Source organism: Vigna umbellata, chromosome 1, assembly GCF_029865625.1.
Source record: "Vigna umbellata cultivar VRB3 chromosome 1, Vumbellata_1.0, whole genome shotgun sequence".
NCBI lineage: Eukaryota > Viridiplantae > Streptophyta > Magnoliopsida > Fabales > Fabaceae > Vigna > Vigna umbellata.
This window is the reverse complement of record NC_142165.1, coordinates 9,863,773-9,888,677: the sequence shown is the minus strand read 5'-3', so window position 1 is coordinate 9,888,677 and position 24,905 is coordinate 9,863,773. Positions and strand designations below refer to the sequence as shown.

At 31.3% G+C, this 24,905-nt stretch overlaps 2 protein-coding genes across 2 annotated transcripts; both read left to right on the top strand.

Annotated features, from left to right (window-relative positions):
- The first annotated feature begins 535 nt into the window (after positions 1-535).
- LOC148204560 (uncharacterized) lies at positions 536-2,847 on the top strand. The gene is made up of 4 exons (XM_088113518.1): positions 536-837; positions 934-980; positions 1,113-2,196; positions 2,775-2,847. The coding sequence occupies exons 1-4, from the start codon at positions 536-538 to the stop codon at positions 2,845-2,847; spliced, it is 1,506 nt and encodes a 501-aa protein (XP_087969644.1).
- Positions 2,848-17,688: 14,841 nt separating this feature from the next.
- LOC148204559 (uncharacterized) lies at positions 17,689-23,782 on the top strand. The gene is made up of 4 exons (XM_088113455.1): positions 17,689-17,847; positions 18,030-18,298; positions 23,097-23,187; positions 23,333-23,782. The coding sequence occupies exons 1-4, from the start codon at positions 17,757-17,759 to the stop codon at positions 23,641-23,643; spliced, it is 762 nt and encodes a 253-aa protein (XP_087969581.1). The 5' UTR covers positions 17,689-17,756; the 3' UTR covers positions 23,644-23,782.
- Positions 23,783-24,905: the final 1,123 nt, after the last annotated feature.

Below are 24,905 nucleotides of genomic sequence, written 5' to 3'. Positions count from 1 at the left end.
CGTTATGTTAGGATTGTAAATGTTAGATTTCATTTTGTCGTTCGGTTAAATATTTTGTAAAACCGTTCGTTCTGATTTAATTCCTGTTGCTATGATACACTCGTTATTTTGTATCAAAGTCGTTCGGCTTTTGAACCGTGATTTTCTGTTAATTGTAAAGACTGTTCATTTTACTGTTTTAATGTAATTAATTCTGATTTATGGTAATTACTGTATTTTGGGATGTTACATTAGTGGTATCAGAGCAGTTTTGTTCTTTTAAGGGACATTGTAGGTTATGAGTGCACTATGTTTTTGCTGTGTGCTTATTATGTGTTTAATGAGTTATTGTTTTAACTCTTGAACATTACTAACGCTCGTTTTTCTCTGGTCCAGAGAACTAATGGCGCCTAGACTCCCTCCTCCTCCGCAACCGAACGAGTCTGATACGTCCAGCAACACTAGGTTGTTGGAAACCGTGGTTGAAAGGCTGCATCAACAAAACACAACGTTAATGGAGCAGAACGCTACTCTGATGCAGCAAAATCAGGCCGCTATGCAGAGTTTGGAGGCCTCTCGTGCCAACTCTGAAACAACTCAAAGACAGTTGATGGAGATTCTGGCAGCAACCAGACACACCCCGGGAGCGTCCTCTTCTAACGCTGCCCAGCCTACTGCCGAGTGGAGCTTGGAGAGTTTTCTCCAACACCATCCGGTTAAGTTTAATGGTAAGGGCCTCCTTGACGAGGCAGACCAGTGGCTAAGGGACATGGAAAGTATTTTTAACGCCAAGAGATGTCCAGACGAAAACAGGTTGGCGTACACGGAGTATTTATTGACTGGAGAAGCGAGCCACTGGTGGGCGAGCGCGAGAGCCATTCTGACAGACGCTCAACAACCAATCACTTGAGAAGTGTTCAGGAACAAATTTTATGAAGAGTACTTCCCTGACAGCGTCCGTTTTGCAAAGGAGGTTGAGTTTTTACAGCTGGTTCAGGGGGGTATGTCTGTTTCAGAATACACCAACAAATTCAAACACCTTGTCAGATTCAATACAATGGCCACCAGTGAAGAGTGGCAATGTCGGAAGTTTGAGAACGGTCTAAGGAGTGATTTGAAAGTGCTGATTTCAGGCTTGTGCATACGAACGTTTCCTGCCATGGTTGAGAGGGCCAAGGTATTGGAGAAGAACATGGTAGAAGCTGAACGACACAAGAAACAACAAACAGTAAGGGGATCGATCGTTTCAAGGGGAAATGTCAATCAGAGGGGATCTCCTTACGCTCGTCCGACAACAAACATGAGTGGATCTCAAGCCTTGGTTCCTGCCGGACAGTCTGGGCAGCAAGGAAACGTCACCTGTTATAAATGTGGTGGACCACATTACCGTTCGTTCTGTCCTCAACTGGTGGGAGGAAAACACTGCAACAAATGTGGAAGGAATGGACATGTGGAGAACGAGTACAACTTTGGAGGGAGAGCGGTAATGAGACCACCAAACGCTGGAAGGAATCAGCCAAGAGGTGGACGAGCACAAGCAGTGGGTCGAGTGTATGCTATAACTGGTGTAGAGGCAGCCAACTCAGGTACACTCATCATCAGTACCTGCTTAATTTATGGAACGTCTTGCTGTGTGTTGTTTGACTCTGGGGCGACTCACTCCTTCATCTCGAAGGCGTGTGTTGAAAAGCTGGGTTTAGAAGTGAGTGAGATGTTGTTCGACCTGGTGGTATCCACCCCAGCAGCTGGCAAAATTAGGACGTCAACTATGTGCGTCAAATGTTCTATAGAAGTGGAGGGGCGTAAGTTTAAAGTGAATCTCATCTGCTTACCTCTTCAAGGTTTGGAGGTGATTTTAGGGATGGATTGGTTGGCTACCAATCACATCCTTATAGATTGCGGCAGGAAGGAATTGATTTTTCCTGATGAAGAAGAAGAAGTGTTATCAGTAACGCTCGACCAACTTAAAGAAGATATTATGGAGGGCGCTAGCTGTTTTCTTATCATGACACATGAAGATCGGGAGTTAGGAGGACTGGGAAATGAACGAACGTCCAGGGAGGGCAGTATTGAACGAACGGTCGTGAATGAATTTCCGGATGTCTTTCCGGAAGAGATCCCTGGACTGCCTCCCGTTCGTGATGTTGAATTCACCATTGATTTGGTGACTACGGCAGCACCTATCTCAGTTCAACCTTACCGAATGGCGCCTGCAGAGTTGGTTGAACTCAAGAAGCAGATTGAAGAGTTGATGGACAAGCAGTTCATCAGGCCGAGCGTATCACCATGGGGAGCGCCTGTGCTCTTGGTGAAAAAGAAGGATGGCAGCTCTCGGTTATGTATAGATTACAGGCAATTGAACAAGTTGACCATCAAGAACAAGTACCCATTGCCAAGGATAGATGATTTGTTGGATCAACTGCATGGGGCGACGGTGTTTTCTAAGATTGATTTACGTTCGGGATATCACCAAATCAGGGTGAAGGAGGACGACATCCAGAAGACTGCTTTCAGATCTCGTTATGGACACTACGAGTATGTAGTGATGCCATTTGGAGTGACGAACGCTCCTGCAGTATTCATGGATTATATGAATCGCATCTTCGGGCCGTACCTGGACAAGTTCGTGGTCGTCTTTATAGATGATATTCTCATCTACTCCAAGACCAAGGACGAACATGAAGAACACTTGAGGACAGTACTAACCGTGTTGAGGGAAAAGGAGTTATATGCAAAACTGTCCAAGTGTGAATTCTGGATGAAAGAGGTGCAATTCTTGGGTCATATTGTGTCAGCTGGAGGGATCTCGGTAGATCCAGCAAAGGTACGAGCGGTTATGGAATGGGAAAGTCCGCGTTCGGTCACTGAAGTAAGGAGTTTTGTTGGTCTCGCGGGCTACTATAGGCGCTTCATTGAAGGATTTTCTAAGATAGTAGCACCACTGACACAACTTACCAGGAAAGACCAACCGTTCGTGTGGACTGATTTGTGTGAGGAACGCTTTCAAGAGTTGAAGAATAAATTGACGAGCGCTCCAGTGTTGATCATTCCTGACACGTCCAAGCCCTTTGAAGTGTACTGCGACGCGTCTCATCAAGGGTTGGGCTGTGTGCTCATGCAAGAGAGGCGAGCGGTAGCGTATGCGTCTCGTCAACTGAAGATTCATGAGAGAAACTACCCAACGCACGACCTGGAATTGGCAGCGGTTCTTTGCATTGAAGATTTGGAGGCAATACTTGTACGGATCTGCTTTCCAAGTCTTCAGTGATCACAAGAGCCTCAAATATTTATTTGATCAGAAGGAGTTGAACATGAGGCAGAGGCGTTGGTTAGAATTTTTGAAGGACTATGAGTTTGAGTTACTCTATCATCCGGGGAAAGCTAATGTAGTGGCGGACGCCCTAAGCAGGAAGACAGTTCATGTCTCGGTGATGATGATTAAAGAGCTAAGTTTGGTGGAGAGTTTCCGAGACCTAAGGTTACAGTTCGATCTGGGAACGAACGTTATTAGATGCTGTAACCTTAGAATTTCCAGTGACGTCTTTGACCGAATCAGAATGAAGCAACGCGAGGACGAGGAATTGTTGAAGATTCTAAGCGCGCTCGGTACGGATCAGGCCAAACATTTCAACACTGGAACGGACGGTTTGTTACGATACATGGGACGGACGTGCGTTCCTAATGATGGCGAGCTGAAGCGAATCATATTGGAGGAAGCACATCATAGTCGTCTTAGCATACATCCAGGTATGACTAAGATGTACCAAGACCTTCGGTGTTCGTTCTGGTGGCCTGGAAATGATGTCGCTCGTTTTGTGGCATCCTGCTTGACTTGTCAACGTGCAAAGGCTGAACACCAACGACCAGGCGGCTTACTTCAACAGTTGGAGATTCCTGAATGGAAGTGGGACAGCATCTCCATGGATTTCGTGACTCATCTACCACGCACGGTCAGAAATCATGACTCGATTTGGGTGATCGTGGACAAACTAATAAAGAGCGCCCACTTCCTGGCCGTAAACTTGAAGATGTCGATGTCAAATTTGGCCAAGTTATATATTAAGGAGATCGTTCGTTTGCATGGAGTGCCTTCAAGCATAATTTCTGACCGAGACACGAGATTCACATCTCGGTTTTGGCAATCTTTACAAGGCGAATTGGGAAGCAAGTTGCAGATGAGTTCAGCATATCATCCTCAGACGGACGGCCAGTCTGAGCGGACCATCCAGACGCTGGAAGACTTACTGAGGACGTGCGTCCTAGATCACTTGGGCGCCTGGGATGAAGTTCTACCGCTCGTGGAATTCACGTACAACAACAGCTTTCAAGCTAGCATTGAAATGGCGCCGTTTGAAGCACTCTATGGGAGGAAATGCCGAACGCCACTCTATTGGTTCCAGGAAGGAGAGAACGTGCTGACCGGACCTGAGCTCATCCAGCAAACGACTGAGAAAGTGAAGTTGATCCAGGAGAGATTGAAGACGTCCCTGAGCAGGCAGAAATCCTATGCGGATAGGCGAAGAAGACCATTGGAGTTTGCTGCAGGAGACCATGTCTTTTTAAGACTTAACCCGATCACTGGAGTAGGCCGAGCCGTTCGTCCAAAGAAACTATCACCCAAGTTCATAAGGCCGTACCAGATTTTGAAGAAGATCGGACCAGTGGCGTATGAACTTGCCTTGCCTCCTCAACTATCAAATCTTCATCCAGTCTTCCATGTTTCCCAACTCCGGAAGTACATAGCTAATCCTTCTCATGTGTTGGAGTTGGAGAACGTCCAATTACGCCAAGACCGAACGTTAGAGTTGCAACCAGTCCTTATTGAAGACGCTCGCACCAAGCTACACAAAGGGAAGGACGTTCGTTTAGTAAAGGTAGTGTGGGACGCTAAAACTGGAGATTCAACGTGGGAGGTGGAGAGTGCAATGAAGGACTTGTATCCACACTTGTTTACGGGTAAGTTCTAAATTTTCGAGGACGAAAATTTTTGTAGTTAGGGAGAATGTGAGACCCTAAATAATTAGCAGTAATAAATCTCTGTCACATCAAATTAATTTACATCACATCAATGCTTATTCCCTTTGGAAACTCACTCCCTAATGGAATACGTCACTCTTCTGTGCACTGGAAAACCGTACCACATCATTTCTCTGAAACATTAAAAACTCACTTTGCACCACATGCACATACGCCACCTGTCGTGGGAGAAGCTTCCAGTTCAGAATTTAGTGTGCAGGTGTCAGCTTGGGACACGTTCGTTCGAACGAACGTGAGTTTAACAAAACTGGATTTTTGAAAATCTCTCTCCCACCTACACGCACTCATCTTCTACCTCTGAACTCAACCCTTCATTTTCTCCACCTTCTCTCTAGAACTTCCAACTTCTCTTTATGTAATTCTCACGTCTCTTCTCCGATCAACTTGCAGCACCGTAGGAACGTTCACCCAACTACAAGCTACCAACTGGACCGAACAGTTTCAAAGACTGAAACTGGTAAGTCTTCTTCAGAAGCTTGTCCTTAGGTTTCTGGAAAAACTAGGGTTGTAGTTGCATGCAAGTAGGTAGTCTAAGTGTTCTGTTTTCTGTGGTTAGATTTGTTTTGGAAGAAGTCAAGAACATAAGCGTAGTTGGACGAAGCCACTTTTGCATCTAGGACAAGTTTGGTTGTCAATCCGGGTAAGGGAAGCTTATATGTTTAATTTATACTTGTATGATTTTATGAAGGCATGATCTGGGTTGTCTGTATGAAATATATGTATATGTGTTGTTCTGGATCTGCATGAACGAACCCTGTTGTGCTGTATGAATATGTTTTCTGTTGGTTGAAATGCATGTTGAATTGGACTCGTATGAAAGATGTATGACAATAGTATAGTTGGATTTATTAATGTGAAGAAAGCTGTATAGTATGTAAATTAATGTGGATATGAAATTATAAAGTATGTATCGTATGAGAAATGTTAAAGTTAAGAAAGTTGGAAAAAATCTGGATATGATAAACTCTTCCTATGATAAAATACGCTCGTCACCGTACGGTCTTATACCGTTCGGTTTTTCCTGGAAATAACTTAGACTGGAATTCTTTCATCTGGAAAGGACTCCGCTCGAGAACGAGCATCCCTAATTGAATGTCTGAGCGTTCGGTTCAGCTCAGTTTTATATAAATACCTTAAACTTTAAAATACGTAACGTTCGGTCTTATACCGAACGTTCGTTCTAAATAGCGCTCGGTCTTAAACCAAGCGTTCGTCCTGATTGGTGCTCGGTCATCTACCTAGCGTTCGTATTAATGAAGTGTTCGGTCTTAGATTGAACGCTCGTCCTTACCTTCGATCCCTTAACGAACGTAAATAGCGTTCATCCAAATACTTAATAAATGTATATTGGCGCGTTCGGTCATTGACTGGCAGTCGACCCCTTTTAAATAAAAGGTTCCCAATGTAGTTAAATATTCCTTTGATGTACCTTCGTCCCAGTTGAGTCAACCTGACCTCTTGGTACTTAAAATATTCTGAAAATAGTCTTATTATTCTGGAGTCGTTCTGATTGTTAATGGGTTCTTCTAAATCTGGTTTTGAACGATCGCCCTCTTCCTTCAGAAAGTTGAACGTTCGTATTTTTAAGAGAGTGGAACATAGAATGAAAATGTGGTAAAAATGAAAGGTTAAGGTGTTTGAACCCTATATTAAATGATTATACGATTATGGAATTTGAACGAGCGTTCCAAGGAGGAACGTCTCAGATATGTTAAATATTAAATTTGGTAAAGTATGACTGTGGATAAGTTAAGACTCGCTGTCCATCCTGATATTCAGTGATTACTCTTCTCACGTAAAGAGGGTAAGTCATGTGTGTGAATGGCAGGAGGTCCTTAGTCCAAAAGTTAACATGGGTGACGTAAGAACGGACTAACCTCGAGTGGCAGCTGATTAGGTGTATCCCGGTTACTACATCACTCGAGTGCAAGGACGCTTGTAACTACACAGATCATACAGTCCGGACGGTCGTCATATATTTATATATGTATATAATGTTACATGATTGTTATATGTTAAAACTATGTGCTTGTGTGGAATGATATGTTTATTGTATGTGATGATGTATAATTTAAATTATATAAGCTTACCCTTTCGTTTTTCCTTGTGTTGTCTACTGTATATGTACGTTCGTCCTGTCTTGCAATGATCATCCATGTGGATGTGAGCAGAAGGCGAGGCCACTTTGGAAGAAGTTATTGAAGAAGAGAATTTGGTCGAGGTGGAAGTAAAAGCCAAGCCATAGAACGCTCGTTATGTTAGGATTGTAAATGTTAGATTTCATTTTGTCGTTCGGTTAAATATTTTGTAAAACCGTTCGTTCTGATTTAATTCCTGTTGCTATGATACACTCGTTATTTTGTATCAAAGCCGTTCGGCTTTTGAACCGTGATTTTCTGTTAATTGTAAAGACTGTTCATTTTACTGTTTTAATGTAATTAATTCTGATTTATGGTAATTACTGTATTTTGGGATGTTACAAAAACTTATTTAAAAATCTCATGGAATATATATGTATGCTAATTAGTTGTTGATTAGATAAATTTTCGCATAAGTATTATACATAGAAGAAGAAAAAAATCTTCTTAGATAAACTAAACAAGGATGTGTGGACTAAAATGAAACGTTTGGAATTTTTAAAAAGAGGAAACTTTTATTTTTAAGGCACTTTTATCTATATTATATTTGATTTTGGCCCTTTTAGTTTTTTGAGACAATAAAGATTCTCTTTTTTAAAATAAACTAAACATGGTCCTTTTTTTTCAATATCAATCTCTTAATTCACATTTTTATGCAAATATTTGGGGTACATGTGATGTATAACTAGGATATAATAAAAAGTTAATATATAGAAAAGATTTTATAAATTGTGAGATTACAATTTGAATATGAATTATCTTTTATTCACTAGTAAAAAATAGCATATAACGTTACGCGTTCAACATTCAACCACTCAATAACCAAAGTATTTACGTATGACATCGAATTCTTTAGAATTAGACGTCAAAAGGATATAAAGCGGGAGATTGAAAATTCATTCATTTTGTCTTAGCGCGCGATACCCTCTTCTCTTCTCAAACTTTTCTGGAACGAAGTTTGATGACCATCACATGTAATCTTTCTTTCATTTGTTACAAATGCATGTTAATTAACTACTTTAGGTATGATTTTTGTTTGTTTTCACCAATTATTTTCGTGTTCTTGTCCTTCATAAACGCATTATGCTTTCTCTCTCACCGTGGCAATACTTTATTTCGACGAACCCACTTTTTGAAGGTTATTTTTCCTTTTCGTTTTAAAGAACTTATTTGTTGAACTTGTTTGTTTTTTTTAACTTGTTTGTTGTTTTTGTTTGGTTGAACATGTTTGTTCTTGTTTAATTGAACTTGTTTTTGTTTTGTTAAACCTGTTTTGTTATTGTTTGTTATTATTGTTTGTTGTTGATAAATGATCACAATTAATTAAAAAAACAATGATTAACGTCGAATATTGACCAAATTCGACGTTAATTTGATTAACTTCAAATTGTTTTATGTTCGACATCAATTTAACGTCGTCCGATATGACATCGATCTCGAATTCGACGTGAAAGACCGAAAAACAACGATATTGTACGATGTTTTTTTGTACTAGTGATTAGTAAAAAAAATGATGCCTTAGATTGTTGATTTTTTTTAAAAAGAAAATACTTAATTTATTTTTTTTATCTAGAAAAAAGAGAATTCAAAAGATAAATAAAGGAAAATTGATGGAAAAAATAAAGTTTATTTAATTTAAAACATATGAATCTAATTAATTTAGAAAAAAAAATTATTTCGTGATTAACATTAACTCTTGCAGGAAAATCTTTTAGCCAGTATATTATAACATCTTTTGATGATTAAATTTCATTTGAAGTAATCAGGTATTTTTTGTTGGATCTCCTCTTTTAACCCGATAATATTACTCATATTCTTCCAAATTTTAAAAATTTATTTTATTGATATCGAATATTCATTGAAAAATGAAAGTGAGATGGAAAGAAGTAAAAAGGATAAAAGTAAGAGTTTTACATGTACAATATTATTCTCAGTCCATGAAAAATCAATGTATCCACTTCATTTCTTGTGGATTAAAACCTAAACGTTTATCTTTCCCCAAAAATGTTAAAATAAAGTGTAAAAATATCATCTATTTTATATTAGTATCAAGTTTCCAAAATATTAATTAAATCATAGATAATTCTACTTTTAACCTAGGTGGTTGGGGACCACTCCCACAAATACTTTTTAATTTGGTTGTTTAACACCATTATTTTTATATGAAATTAATGTTCTTAAACGCCGACCTATTGGATGAAAAATAAATAAATATGCTGTCCTATTTTGAAAAATACACTAACTTGATTCGGTCTTATTTTCTAAAGATATATTATTTATATAATATTATATTTACTTTAATTTTATGTATTGCTACTGTAAAAATATTCAATCATGAAAAATTGTAATAGAAATTAATTTTAATATAATTATTATTAATACAAACAACCTTAATATATAACATATTTTGTAATTGGATAATAATTTTAAAACTCTTATCAATGTTTATATATGCTGTACGGACAAATTTACGCACAGTTTTTTATTATAATTTTTATTGCAATAAAACTTTATCTCATATTTTTTTATCCCTTTTTCTTTTAATTTGATTTTTTATTGTACAAATTGTTTTTCTTTCCTACTTAGGTCACTGTAGAGTTTCGGTTCCGACAGGGAAACTCTTTTATCTACAAAATAGTTCGAAGATTTTAATTGAATTCGTAAAAGGTGTGTCCCAATCCCCTAACAAGACTTCTTTAAAAATTTATAACTAATCTAAATACTTCAATCTTAATATTATTTATGATAATCTAATATTTCACATTCAAAAAAGTCAATGATATTCTCTATCCATTTATATTGAGAATCACCAACTTACACGTACTTATTCCAAGAAACACAGTGGTAAACCATACTATAAATATATTTTAATATAATTATAATTTATTAAAGTATTTTTAAAAATTCATAGAATTATAAAATACGTTTAGTATGATAAACACAAATTATGACAATAGACCATCAAATCACAGTTAAATGGCTGATATTAAATAAAAAAAATTATTTGAATTTTTGAAGTAATTATGCATGTGTAACTAGTTAATTATTTATTCTTGATAGCCCATCTATGACTCACGTTTATAAGCTTTATTTCTTACAATAATTCTTTTGAAACATTTTCAACACATATGTGCGTTTGGTAAAGAAGAATGGAAACAAAAAAGATTAGCTTTTAAATTTTATATTGATAATTAAGATTAGGGTAAAATATAATTATGAACTTTTTTATTAGTTTGGTCCTCTATAATTTGTTAGACTAAAATGTTTATTTCATTATTTTTTGGTCCAAGCAGTCTTAATTTTTGTTAAATTCAAAAACACTAATTATATGGCATGACATTTATTATAGTTTGTCACATGTTATAATGTTGAAAACTGATATGGTAAACTATCACAAGAAATAATATACTCTAACATAGGCTCTTAAAAAATCAAAGTGAATAAGTTCAAACTTAACATTCCGTTTGCTTCCCACGGAGGGAAATTTCAGGACGCGGACAATTATCGAAAAATACGCGTTTTTCTGCGTGCAGTTAATGAAAAATACAAATTAAAGCCACATAATAAATTATTCTCTAAATATACTTGTAAATATAATAATAATAATAATAATAATAATAATATTACGTAAATAATATATTTTAGTATACTTAATTGTCTTTGCATACTTTTTACAAGTCAACATTAAAAATAATTTAAAATACACATATTTTCTTTAACTTTATAAAACGTTTTTAAGAATTGAAGAAATTTTAAAGTAAACAAATTTTTGGATAATAATTTAGAATCATATTTTAATAGATTTAAAGTTGGAACATTAATATTATTTGTAAAAAGGAAGAAGAAATTTCAAATATAAAGTCTCATTTGTTTTAACATCGGCTGTAAAACTTACTGGTATATCAAATATTATATTACTTGAGAATGGTTAGTAAATACAATTTAAATATATTTATCTTTTTATTTTTTTAGATATCTTTTAAAAATAAAGAGAATTCTAAACTCTAAAATTAACAACGACAATGTTTAACAATTATATTTTAAATATATATTTTTCGGTTAACTCTTCGTGACATATTTTTAAAAGTGAATAGAATTCCAAACTTTAAAATTAATAACTCAACCATGATTATATTTTAATGGACTTGGGAATAAAAGATAATAAATATATTATGGTTTCTATTTTAACTTTTTACTTTCTCATTTTTCATCGTTTATACTAGATAAAAGCAAGATATCAAACTGAAACAAAAATCAAAATGAGAGGCTAAATTTATATTACAGCCTTCAAATGGAGACACGTTGACATTTTTGTTAATAAATGTGATTTAATCTCTTCGTTGACATTGGCTAGCAAGTCTGACAAGCCATGTGCATGATTGAACTTGTGTAGTTGAGTTGTATTTAATTTGACCATAAAATAATAAGGCAATAACTATTACATTTAATGGACAAATATATATTCAAAGTCTTTCGTGTGAACAGAATAAATGGGATACCAAAGAGTTGAAGTACTTTTTTGTTTTTCAACGAAATTCTTTATTTATATATCATTCATCAACCGACCCTATAACATTATCATTCATCAATATAAACTACAAGAGAATTAGGAAAAAAAAAATATTAAAAATGAGTGAAATAAGTCAATTTCCAAAGTATAATAGAACATACAACCAAAGTAGAGAAAAGAAGTTGCAAAAATTGTTTACTTTTTTTTTTAATTGTGTGGACTAAGGGAACTTGGTTGGATAATATGTTGTTAGTTAAAATTTTGGTTTTTTTTAAAGATATTGTATGATGTTTTATCTTTCGAAGTTAAAAAGAGAAGTTGTTTTCTATTTTATATGTTATTTGATTGATAATAATGTTTAATTTATTTTTTATTTGTTCTTTTGTTGTTTTATTGTTATATAATTATAGAAATGATTGAAAGAAATTTTTTCAAGATTTGTCATTTATGAAATTTTCTTATACTTTTTTGTTTTGAATGATTATCATCACTGTAGTTATTGGGATGATATGAAGAATGTGAAATTATAATAGATTTCACGATTTGATTACTTTCTTTCAGTTATCTTTTAAATTAAGGAGTTAATGAATATGATTAAAAATAAATCTAAAAAATATATGAATAATACTATCTCTATTTAATGTGTAATTTTTTCAAGGTGATTTTATTTATGACATAATACGATAAGTTTCATATATGTTCATTAACTCAACATGAATATTGATAGTTCAACTAGAGATTGTTTTAGTTTTACTTCATTTTTATAAAAAATAGGTGATGTGTGAGTAGTTTTTTAACTTTTTCAAGATTGCAAATTTTTATTTATGTTGAGTTTAATGGGGCAATTATGTGTTGGAGCATGGTTGGAAGAAGTGATTTTGAAGGCTTTGGTTGGATAGTGATTCTTCATTGTCATATCAGTTTTTTTGGATCAATGAGTGATTCTTTAAGGGAATTTTAGAAAGAAATAATGTTGGTGCTTGCATTTTTTTGGTAAGCTTATACAATTTAAAGTTTGTCATGTTTTTGTGAAGGAAATCATTATATTTATATATTGACTAATTACTTTAATTCATAGTGAACAATATAAGTTATTTAATGTTTTATCTTTATATATTTATTTAGATTTTTTTCTTAATTGGTATAGTTTGTTTATATTTCATGGAAGGTAAAGTTTATCATAAGTTTGACGTGGTTTCACATATTTTGTATTGTTTTATTTTATTTTTTTTAAAATAAATTTTTATGTAATGACAAATATTGATGAGTTTTAGATTTCAGTCACTGTGATATCAAAATTTATAATGATGTTTAACATCATCTTGTTTTGAAAAGTAGAAAAAAAAGATATTAATGTTTTTAGAAAGGTTAAAAAAATTCGGTTTTTTTTCTTATCCTATCGCATGCAAGAACATTCGTTATTTATGTTAAATTTTGTAAATTTATTGATACAAGTTTTCATTATTATCTCAAAATATAATAGCAGAAGAAAGCGAGGAAAAAATTTCTTCTATAGGTCTTGTTAGATAACATGTCCGCTGCCAGCTTAAAGTTGTATAACAAAAAGAAACACTACTGGTTCATTTTTTTCCGATAAGAAAACATACTCTTAATCAATAAAAAAGAGCTAAATTGTTAATAAATTTACCTTTATGATTATCTCATTTTAAAAATTTAATTTTTTTCATAAAATTATAAATTTAACTTTTTATTTAAATAATATATTCATTAATAAAAAATTTAAATTCTAAAATGAATTATTTTTATTATAACGAACTATAAATTAATTTACTTTAAGGGTTTATGAAAAAAAAGAAGAACACCCGGATAAAAGAGAGGTAAAGATCAAAACCGTGATGTCTTTAATAGACACAAGGGAAACTTGAGGATTGAAAAGAAAACACATTATCTGAGATTGAAATGTTAATTTGAGATATATTTTCATAAACAAGGAAATAGACGCACGAGGTTATATAAACTTTTACTCGTTGTTCTATTAAACACAAAGGTATTATCTAGATATAAAACATGAATAGGGAAGAAAGTATACGAGAGGACACGATAAAAGATATCATATTATATTTATTAAGTATCTTTAAATTTCTCTATAAAATCCTATATTCTATATTTATTACAAAAATTGATATTATCCCAAGAAAAATACATGTTATGTTATATTGTGATAGTTAAAACGCAAATTTTAGCAAAAACTTGATTTTTCATATCAAAACATATTAAGGTCTAATATTAGATATAAAATGCATTAGAGATAAAACAATTAGTAATAAAAATTCATACAAATAATAATGATTTAGATATGATGACAAAAATTTTATTCACAGAAATACTTATTATTTAGTAGGAGAAAGTCGGTTTGATATGTATTTTTCCTATTTTGTTTGGTTAATTATTTAATTTTTTTTTGTTGTTCACTTTGTTGATGGAAAGAATAATTGATTTTGAAAATTTTAAGAAAATTTATAATTATATTTATTAATTATTAGGTTTAATCCTTTTGAACATCCCTACTTATATAGTTGTCTAGGTCATCGTATTTATTTTTATCTTAATTAGATCTCTGTTTTTGTAAAATTGAGTCCATTAAAATGTTGTCGTTAATTTTAATAAACGTCGTTAAATTTATTGAGTCATAGCATACTAACAAAACAAATTTTAATGACGTAACACTTGTGTAATTTATTTTATTTTAAGTTTTAAATAATTAAACCTAATTTATCTATGACTTTTAACAAAATAATTAAACCTAATTAATCTCCGTCACACATCTTCATAACCTTGTTCAGCATCCCGTCACCGGCTCCAGCATCTACTCCACCGCCGCTGCTCCTAGCTCCGCCTCCGCTAACAGTCTCGCGTGAAATCACCATCTGCAGCAGTCCACGCAGAACTCCCTCCTGGAGCCTCTGCACGCCATCCTCCTCCACAGCAAGCACCACATCATCATCCACGCCTAGTAACGAGACATCTGCATCGATTAGAGGATCCGCGAGCTTCTTCTTGAAATTCGCGATACTGGACCTCCGTGATTTCAATAAGATGGCCCATAATCAGTAGTACGAAAGATGGGTCGGAAAGTGGGAAGAAGCCCGATGTATTTAAGAGGGAGTCTATGACGCTGGAAGTTCGGGTTCACCAAACCCTAATTGGCATCATTGTTACTTGCAATTTGCGATTGTTGCGAGACTTTGATTTGAAAACTTTCTTTTCTGCTTTGGTCATGTTCTTCGTTTCAAGCATTGTATTACTATTATGTTTTAATTGAATTGGTATGTGAAATTGGAAAAGGAAGAAACGTTTTGTTGCTTTGTTTGGAAAAAAAAAAGTGAATTGAATTGTGAGAAGTAGTTAATGATGAAAGTATTATTGGCACGAGCAGTGACAACACTTCTGCGCACCGTGTTAGTTTATTTTCACGGGTTGTCGTTTCGATGAAGAATGTGCCAAAATTCTAATCTGAGGCTCCTCTTTCCCATATAGGTTTTTGAATTTCTGTGATATTGTTTTATCGTTTTCAATGGTTTTTCTTTCTCTGTTTCCGCACTTTTCGACTCGGATAGCTGACTCGGGGTTGTGAATCTCCTACTATGGATTTCGCATTTTCAATTTATTGGCAGGAACTTTGAAATGTATATGTATAATCTTAAATTAAAAGTATTATTTCTTCGAGAAGTATATCGAAGTCTCTGCATCTACCATATCAATTAAGCCTTAAGAGCTCCACATTTATTCGAGGACAGTTGCCATCTCATTGGATACTATACAGAGTACGACCACAAGTAGTTGTACACTTGTACAGTACGGGTGACTTGAACAATCACCTTGCAGAAGCGTTTGGGAACTTAATGCATTAAAGGAGTTACTTAATTTGAAACGTTAGAAGAAGCACGATTGCGTGTGGACTCAGAACTCTACTCACTTTAACTTTTTTCCATTATTCAGGCTTAAGAAAATAGTGTATAATTGTTCCTCATTTACTGTCTGAATTGTTCACCAGAGTTGTCTTTTGCACTAAATAACGTAACCTGCTTTGCTGCATGGGCGGCATGGCAAAATAAATGCACGTTCCTGTCACAGATCCATTATTTTGAACAGCTGTTTCTCTTCTTATGACATAGGTTTTTGGGTTAATGCAATGTAATCTTTTTAAGAAACTTTTTAGTCTCTAAATAATAAACGATCATAGGTTGTTAATGACAGGAGTCTAGGAAGAGAAATATTTTGTAACTTTGTTTCTAAAATCTTTACTTTTCTTTTCATAATGTCAAATTAGCTTTTAAATATTTGTAAAATGTCAAACTAGTTGAAAAAAAAAATACTAGTAGAAGATTATGACATGATAAATCACTGAACTACAACATATAGAAAATGCCATTATTACTTGAAATATTTGAAACTGAGGTTATTCTTATGGAAAATTGTTATAGAAAATAAAAACGCTAAAATTTGGTTTAAGGTTAGAAGTAAAATTTACACAAAGTATAGGACAAAATGATATGTAACATTGTCTCTCATGAGTATTATATAAATTAATTTTTTTTTTGGAAAAAAAATTTGTTACCCTAAAAGATGTAAAAGTCTTTTATTCCGCATGTTCATAAATTAAACTATTTAAATGCTGGATCAGATGAAAATTTAATAAAAAAATAATTCTTATATTATAAAGTTCATATATATAGGTAAGTGAACATATGTTTTAGGTAAGGTCAAATTAAGAAAAAGGCAGCATAATAAAAAAATTAAAATGAGCTTTTGAATATGACATAATATATTATTATATTTTGAACTTACAATGTATAATGTAAAATCAGATATAAATTTTTTATTTTGATTTTTTTAAATTACTGAAATTTTTTAAATTACCTTTAGTTTATACATATTTAACAAGATAAACTATTTATTTTCAAAAATAAAATACATACTGTTTTGTTAACTCGTTGTTATTTTATATATTTTAATTAACTGAATTAACACTTGTGTAATATAAATATTTATGTACTTTAGTTAGCAATTGTATTTTGTCACGTGTTCCAAGCCGATCAACCGTGCTGCATCACACTGCGTTAATACGATTTAATAAAATAAACTTATTTACGGTTTATGGTGAAAATTTATTTTTGGAAAGTCGAATTCGCAATATCAGTGTCCTTGGTGCTCAAAACGGCTTAGAATTTGATTTTTAAAAGCCAAATTACGGTCTCTCTTTTTTTTCTTTCGAAATTTTTGGTCCTTTTTTCGTTGGAAAATAATTGGAAAATCTAAATTTCAAGTTATTTTTCAATACTATGATGCTATTTTGAGAATTTTTGAAGTTGATTTTGTAGAATTATATTTGAAATTCATATGATATTAAAATTATTTAAAACATTTTAATATTATTTCTTTTTTTAACTTATTATTTCATTCACTAATTTTATTGAACCAATCATCAATATTTAAATATCATATAAGTAAAGATAAAAAAAATTGATCCATAAATTTATTATTTTAAAGGTAGATTCAAGTCTCACTATTATTACATTTCTTTATTGAATTCTCCCATAAAATACCATTAAAATGTATAATGACTATTAGTTAAATTTTAAAGTCTACTCCTTAATACTATTTCGCGTCTGTTATGCCATGTAAGTTCGCAAATGTACAAATTTTCTTGAAATAGTTTTGCTGTGGGAAAAGGAAAATCTTATTTTGTACATTAGTATACCAGAGTTAATTTTGAAAGGAAAAGGTAATGAAATTATGATAGCAAAGTAGCAGGGTGCAGCAGCAGGCATCTTTACATGACTAATTTTGAGTAGAGTATGCTGATATAAGCCTACAATAATTGTTGTGCTTCAATTACAGAGCCTATCTTCTTTTACCATTGAAAATAAGGAAAGAAATTGAGCTGGAGACGAAGAACAACTGACTTAGATGCTAAGACTAAATTAATACACGCTAATGCGAGAACTAACACTGAAGATAAACGTTCTATCTCTTCCTATAAATAGAGGATTTTTCCCACTAATTTTCTCATACTTCATTATCAAACTTATCTCATATCTCAATAGATCTGTTGTATTTGCTGCTGCAAGATGGCTTTGAAAATAGCAATACTGATCCTGGGCCTGTTGGCCATGTTCCTTTTAGTCTCCTCAGACGTGGTATCCACCAATGCAAAAGAGGGTAAGCTGTAATATTTATTAATATTTCTTCACATTTTAGTATGAAAACCTTTAAAATTAAAAATGTATAATACATTTATTCAACACATACTGATTTTGGATCATGTTTTAATTTCGTAATGGGTGTGCAAAAGTAACTTTTCTACGATAAATCGTTCGCTAACTCCGTTTTGGTTGTTAAAGTGAAAAATTTAGTGCGTGATGCCAAATATCCCGGTGGAGGCTTTGGAGGGGGATACCCTGGTTATGGCGGTGGCTATCCTGGTCAAGGTGGTGGATACCCTGGACGTGGTGGTGGCTATCCTGGTCGTGGTGGTGGCTATCCTGGTCGAGGTGGTGGTTACCCTGGCCGTGGTGGTGGCTACCCTGGTCGTGGTGGTGGTTACCCTGGTCGTTGTCGCTATGGATGTTGTGGTGGCCGGACATTCAATGGAGGATGCAGAAGGTGCTGCTAGAGAAGCTGTGATGCATGCACAGACTCATGGTTGAGACAATGCACTTACGTAGTACTTACTATATTTGATGAATAAAATGTGGTGTTATTTCGCAACTATAATGTGCCTGTATTATTATTTAAGAACAAAATAATTTGGAGAGAATATATACAATCTCTTACACACAGCCCAGTTTGTTTATAGTTTTCTTTTTCTTATCAAGTATAAGAAATTAATATATTGTAAAGAATATTTAAAATGTTTCAACCTTTTTACATATTAATTAAGAAAATATATATATTACATTTACAACATAAGTTTGAATATGTATAAACTTCATACAAAATATTGCAACTAATAATATATATTAATTTTAATCACAATATTCTTCATCGAACTATATCAGACATCGATTCTATTTTAATATCCACTATAAACAATTAAAACAGACTTATTTTTTAGCGTTATTATATATCATGTCTGTTGTTCTGTTTTTTTTTTTATCAGCGTCTTTGTTCTTCAAAAGGATCCAAGACTAGAGAACTCAGCAATCTAAATCTTCATTGAACAACGGTCAACGTAATATTTAATTTATGCTGATTAGAAGATGGCTAATAAATCTTGAATCGTATCAAAAGGATCCAAGACTTTCAACTCTATCCTATAATTTAAGTTTCTACATCTGTAATATATGAAACAACCTTTTGATTTTGAAGGGTGATACACTATGTTATAAGATTAAAATGTAAGAGTTATTTGACTTGTGCTTTCTGACTTATAATTTAAAAAAAATTAAATTTTAATTTATCTTATAAAACTAACTTTTTAAAATAAAATTTATATTCTATTATATATTATAAATTTATTTTATTTTTAATTATTGAAACTTAATACATTTTTCACATATCCAAATAAATATATATATATATATATATATATATATATATATATATATATTAATTTTGAATATGAGATATAAAGATTATTCATTTGTAATATGAGATTGATATTCACTTGTATACTATAAATTAGTCTAATTACTAGTTAATATAACACTTTCAACATATTTTCATATCGAGATATATATACATATTAAATATCAGAATTAGACATTAATGAGTGGTTCAATAACAACGAAAACAATAAACTCATTATATAATAAACATAGCTTCAACAAGCTTTAACTTATTATTCTAAAACTATAATAAGTTTTACAACAAAAAAAAAACTCATATCCCACTTTATTCATCAAGTCATTAATATAAAAATATTATAGATCAATCAATAAAATTGTCTATTAAATAATTTTCATAATATATATGATGATAATATACTAAAAAATGGATTAAAAATATATTTATTAATGAATAATAAAATAAAAATGTAGTCATAATAATATCTCAATAAACTAGAATCCGGTTGTAGGTTGTAGTGATTAAAAACTAATAAAATGACTTGTTTTATACGTAGACTTGTATTCATTGTGCAATTTTTATATGTAGCTAGGAACAATTTTTACAAATCATTTCAAAGAAGGGCATTGAGAGAGTTGTATTGAAAAAAGAGAGAACTTATTTAATTTTTTAAAATTTCTTGGAAGTTAATTCTACTTTAAATACCTAACTATTTTTAGCCACTAGATTTTGGAGAGCACCAAGACCTTTTAGATTGCCCATGGGAAGATAATTTGATTAGTGCTTTGTTTAAATTAAAGGGTAATGAGAAAAAAAATATTAAAATTGAGTAAAATTAAGATTGCTAGACTGAAATTAAGGAAAAGAAAGTATAAAAGTAAGAGAAAAAAATTGTAATTGATGTGATTGAACAAATTATATATATATATATATATATATATATATATATATATATATATATATATATATATATATGGGTTTGTTAACTTGTACAACTTTTTAAATATATAAATAATTTTTGATTCTAAAGTTAAGTTAAGGATATTTAAATAATTTTTGATTTTTTTTATTTTTATTTTAAATTAAAAATTAAAATTATTAAAATATTTCTATATTTGAAATTTGTCCTTTTTAATATATCAAAATATTTTTGTCAACTAAATTTTATATACGTAAGTCAGCAAACTCATATATATATATATATATATATATATATATATATATATATATATATATATATATATATATATATATATATATATAAAATGAAAATCTATTTTATATGAAATAATTTTAAAAATATAATTTAGAGTTAAAATACAAAATATTATATTGAATAGTTTTTCAAAATACAATAATTAAATCTCTATATTTAAAAGATCGCATACAGTCGATACATTATTCATGTAACTCTCAATAATAAATTCCTTTTGCATTCTATTTTCATTATTAACTAGTGTATAGATTCGTTAAGAATTAATGATAATTGTGTTATACATTTTGAATTTTTATGAATAAAAATATATGATTAACTATTTATTATTTAAAATTTCTTTGTGAAACGTTTCTATCTCTTACTTTCTTATCTAATAACGGTTACATACTTCGAAGACACACTTCGATTGATATGAAATAAAATAAATAACAGATTATTCAGTCTCGAAATGTTCTACTATCTTAAATACAAATTTTACGTTACTAAATTGTATCTTTATTTTTACCATTAACAATTATGGAAATTATATGTCAATATTTTTAAAATATTTATATTATTATAAATTAATAATATATGTAAATTGATTAAAAATATATAAGGTAAAACTAATAAGAGTAAGAAGTAGTTGAATATTAAAAAGTAGAAACTACAAATATAATAAATAAAAGAAGAAAAATAAGCCTAGTTTTATACAAAATATTTCAAAATAACTTTTATTTTTAAAAAATCAGTTAAGAATTATATATTTTTAAAGAAATTAGTTAATTATTATATTAGAAAGGGTAAAATAAAAATAAAAACTGTATAAAAAAACATATTCTCTTTTATATATAAGTATAAATTTGGCATTCTCTCATATATTGGTTTTTCAAAAGTTTCAACTAATCAAATTAGTATTAGAATAAATTAAATATTGCTTTTGAAAATTAAGTCTTTAAAGAAGAAAATGAGGTAACTTATTATTTTAATTTAATTTTTTGGCACTAAATTATTTCTAAGTGTTTTTTTAAGCTATAACATTATAGTATTAAAAAATACCTTTTAAATAAAATATCTATTAATAACGCTTAAAAAAATAAAAAGTTCAAATAATATAGTACTAATTAGAGTATTTTAGTTGAATTTAGTTCATTCAGATTATAATACAATTAATTAATCTAAAACAATTTCAACTCATTAAATAACTTTAATGTTTAATTTAGTTTAACAATATATAAGTTCAATTCACACATTCTATATAATTAAGTTTACACAGATGTATGTTTATATAATTTACGGACAAATATCCAGTCGATCATATTTATATTTTTTCATTTTATTTCAGTTGAACATACTCGAGAAAATGGGTATGGGGTGTAAACATTATTATAATAATAATAATGCAATGCATGTTATTTATATAAAAAAATGCATTTCTTTTTATCGTAGTACTACCTCGTACCAGTCTATACCTATATGAGCATGTATCAAGTGATACTTCCAACAATTTATATATTTAGAGGATTATGAATATTTATTGAAAAAAAAAAATTGCTTCAAATTGGACTTACACAGTTTTAATTATTCTAACTGTCTATTATTATTATTATTATTATTATTATTATTATTATTATTATTATTATTATTATTATTATTATTATTATTATTATTGTAAAGGTCATAAAACTAAAATTGTCATTCAACACAATTGTTTAATAAATAATTTTAATGACTCTATCTAACGGTACCTTCATGTCTTAAATGGTTGAATTTTCACGTAAACAAAATACATTAACTTTTAGGTGTTTGTAATTATTACTTGTTCTATCATGCTCAGGCTGATCCAGCTTTCCTATCTCTTTTTATGATGTTAAGTTATCTAAGTTTTTATGAAGTAAAGTGATTTCTTTCTTAAAAATTTGAGAAGGGATCAATATCATGATAATATCTTTTGCTGTGTCATGTTAATCTGACTAAAAAAAAGGTTAACTAATGATTTTTTAATACACTTAAAATTTTTACATTTGATATTATCTTGTTTTTTAAAAAAATATAAAAGTTTATATTTTAAGACTATTTTATGCTCATGTGTTAAATAAACATAAAAATTGTCATAATACTATTATTAAAAAAAAGGTTAGAGATAGTTTTGAAAACTATGTCCTTGACCTTTTTTGAAAGTGTTGGTGGTAAGCACTTCTTGACCACTGAAGAATCTATCGCAACCTGCTATCCATAAAATATTCATATAAATATGAAGTATTCATATGAATACATGTGCACAATAAACTAGAAGAAGTATTCACATATATTAAATGAGAAATAATAAATTTATAGTTGATATGATCAGATAAGATAAGAGAGAGAGAAAAATATGTAATAAGTGCACATAAAATTAAAATGTATCAATATTATTGTTCAATAACCTAACATATCGAAGGAGTCCCATTTTAAACACGTTGATGTCTGCCAAGTTGATAAGGGTACAATTACTACTCTGTTTCAAATTAGAAGCTACAATTTTCTACCGTTCAAAGTAGAGAAGGACATAAGTGAAGAACAAAACTCTTGGGCTGTTAAATCTGGATAAGATTGCATTAATAAACGCCACCTACTTCTTCTGTATGTTCACTCCTATATATACACCATGTTTTCCACTACTTTTTCTCATCCTTCTTTACCAAACATATATCCTTAATACTGAAAGATGGGTTTGAAGATGACAATACTGATCCTAGCCATGTTCGCCATGCTCCTTTTCGCCTCCTCAGAGGTGCCATCCACCAATGCAAAAGAGGGTAAGTTACGATATTCATCTTGTTTTTTAATACATTCTCAACTTCAATGTGTAGTTTTCTAACTATGTAATAAGTTTCTACTTAAAGATGTACAAAAATATTTGCTGTGGTTAATGGTTCACTAACCAGTTTGGGGTTGTTAAAGTGACAAATGGAGTTGGTGAAGCCAAATATCCTGGTGGAGGCTATGGCGGTGGCTATCCTGGTAATGGCGGTGGCTATCCTGGTAATGGCGGTGGCTATCCTGGTCATGGCGGTGGCTATCCTGGTCATGGTGGTGGCTATCCCGGTCATGGTGGTGGTGGCCACGGTCATGGTGGTGGCTACCCTGGACGTGGTGGGGGCTGTCGCTACGGCTGTTGCGGTGGCCGGTCATACCACGGAGGTTGCAGAAGGTGCTGCTCTTACGCTGGTGAAGCTGTTGTTGCACAAACTCAGGATGAGACTCATAACTGAGACAACTCACGTCAACTACGAAGTCTTTAAGATATTTCATGAATAAAACGTCGTGTCTATAGGCATGGAATGTTCCAGTGGCTTTTCTTATGGGTTTAAGAGCAAATTAAAGAGATGAATATTATCTATATTCTGCAAATTCTAATTTGTTCCAAATATCCTGAGTTTACTTCTGTCATTATTATATTATATCGTTAATTCGAATTCGAAGAAACACGTAGAACTCAACAACGTACCTGAAGCTTAATTAGTTGGACAAGGGTCAATCGTCATTAATTTCCCTAATTAAATCTGCCTAAAAAACTTTAATAATATCCTTTATAAAAAAAACTTTGAATAATATTACCATGGTTAATTACAACTAAGAGCCTTCTTAGCTCGAGAATTCTGTACAAAAAAGAAAACATTTAATATATATGATCAGGTTTAATATCTATTTAATTTATATTTAGAAATAGGATTTCAAGTAAACACAAAATGAAAAAAGTTATAAGTAAATTTGTAAGTTATTTATTTTCATAATTCGATCAGTCTCATGTAATATTTTCAAAATGTGTGTACAAAATTGATATGTAATTTATATATGTCCAATGAAAGTGATATGTATGTTCTTTGTATATAAACAAGATGAACAGGTTTAAAGATATCTTCTAGTGATTCATGATCTCTTTAACAGGGACAACCTTCTTCAATAGTAAAATTGTTTCATAGATAATTCCTCTATTTTAAAGCTTCTACTTTGAGTGGTGATTCTTTGACATTACTGTTTATTCAAAGCTTCTACTTTTATTTTCTTACTAAAATAAGAACTTTTATATATTTATAGGATGAATGTAAAAAACAAGATGCAGTATCAAAGAATCACTGCTCTTTTCACATTGTCCACACGATGGACTGCAAAACACTGTATTAATTGTACGATTGTGCAGTTGATAATGACAACATATTTTATTTAAAATTCATGATGCAATGGATACGTGAAGTTTTGAAGAGATAGGTTTAACTTTCATCTTTATTTTTCTTATTATTACATCTATTTATTTAAAGAAGTATTGAGACCAATCTATGAAATTGAGTCATGGATACGTGAAGCACTTCTCTTCCATCCATTTTGAAAAATATTAGTTCGTAATGTATATTTTGATAGAAAATAATAAAAATAATTATATTGTTTTTATGTATATAAAAGACTTTTATATAACAATTAAAACACGTCAATGGAAGAAAAAAAAAAGACTGAATTTAGAGTAAAACAATCACTT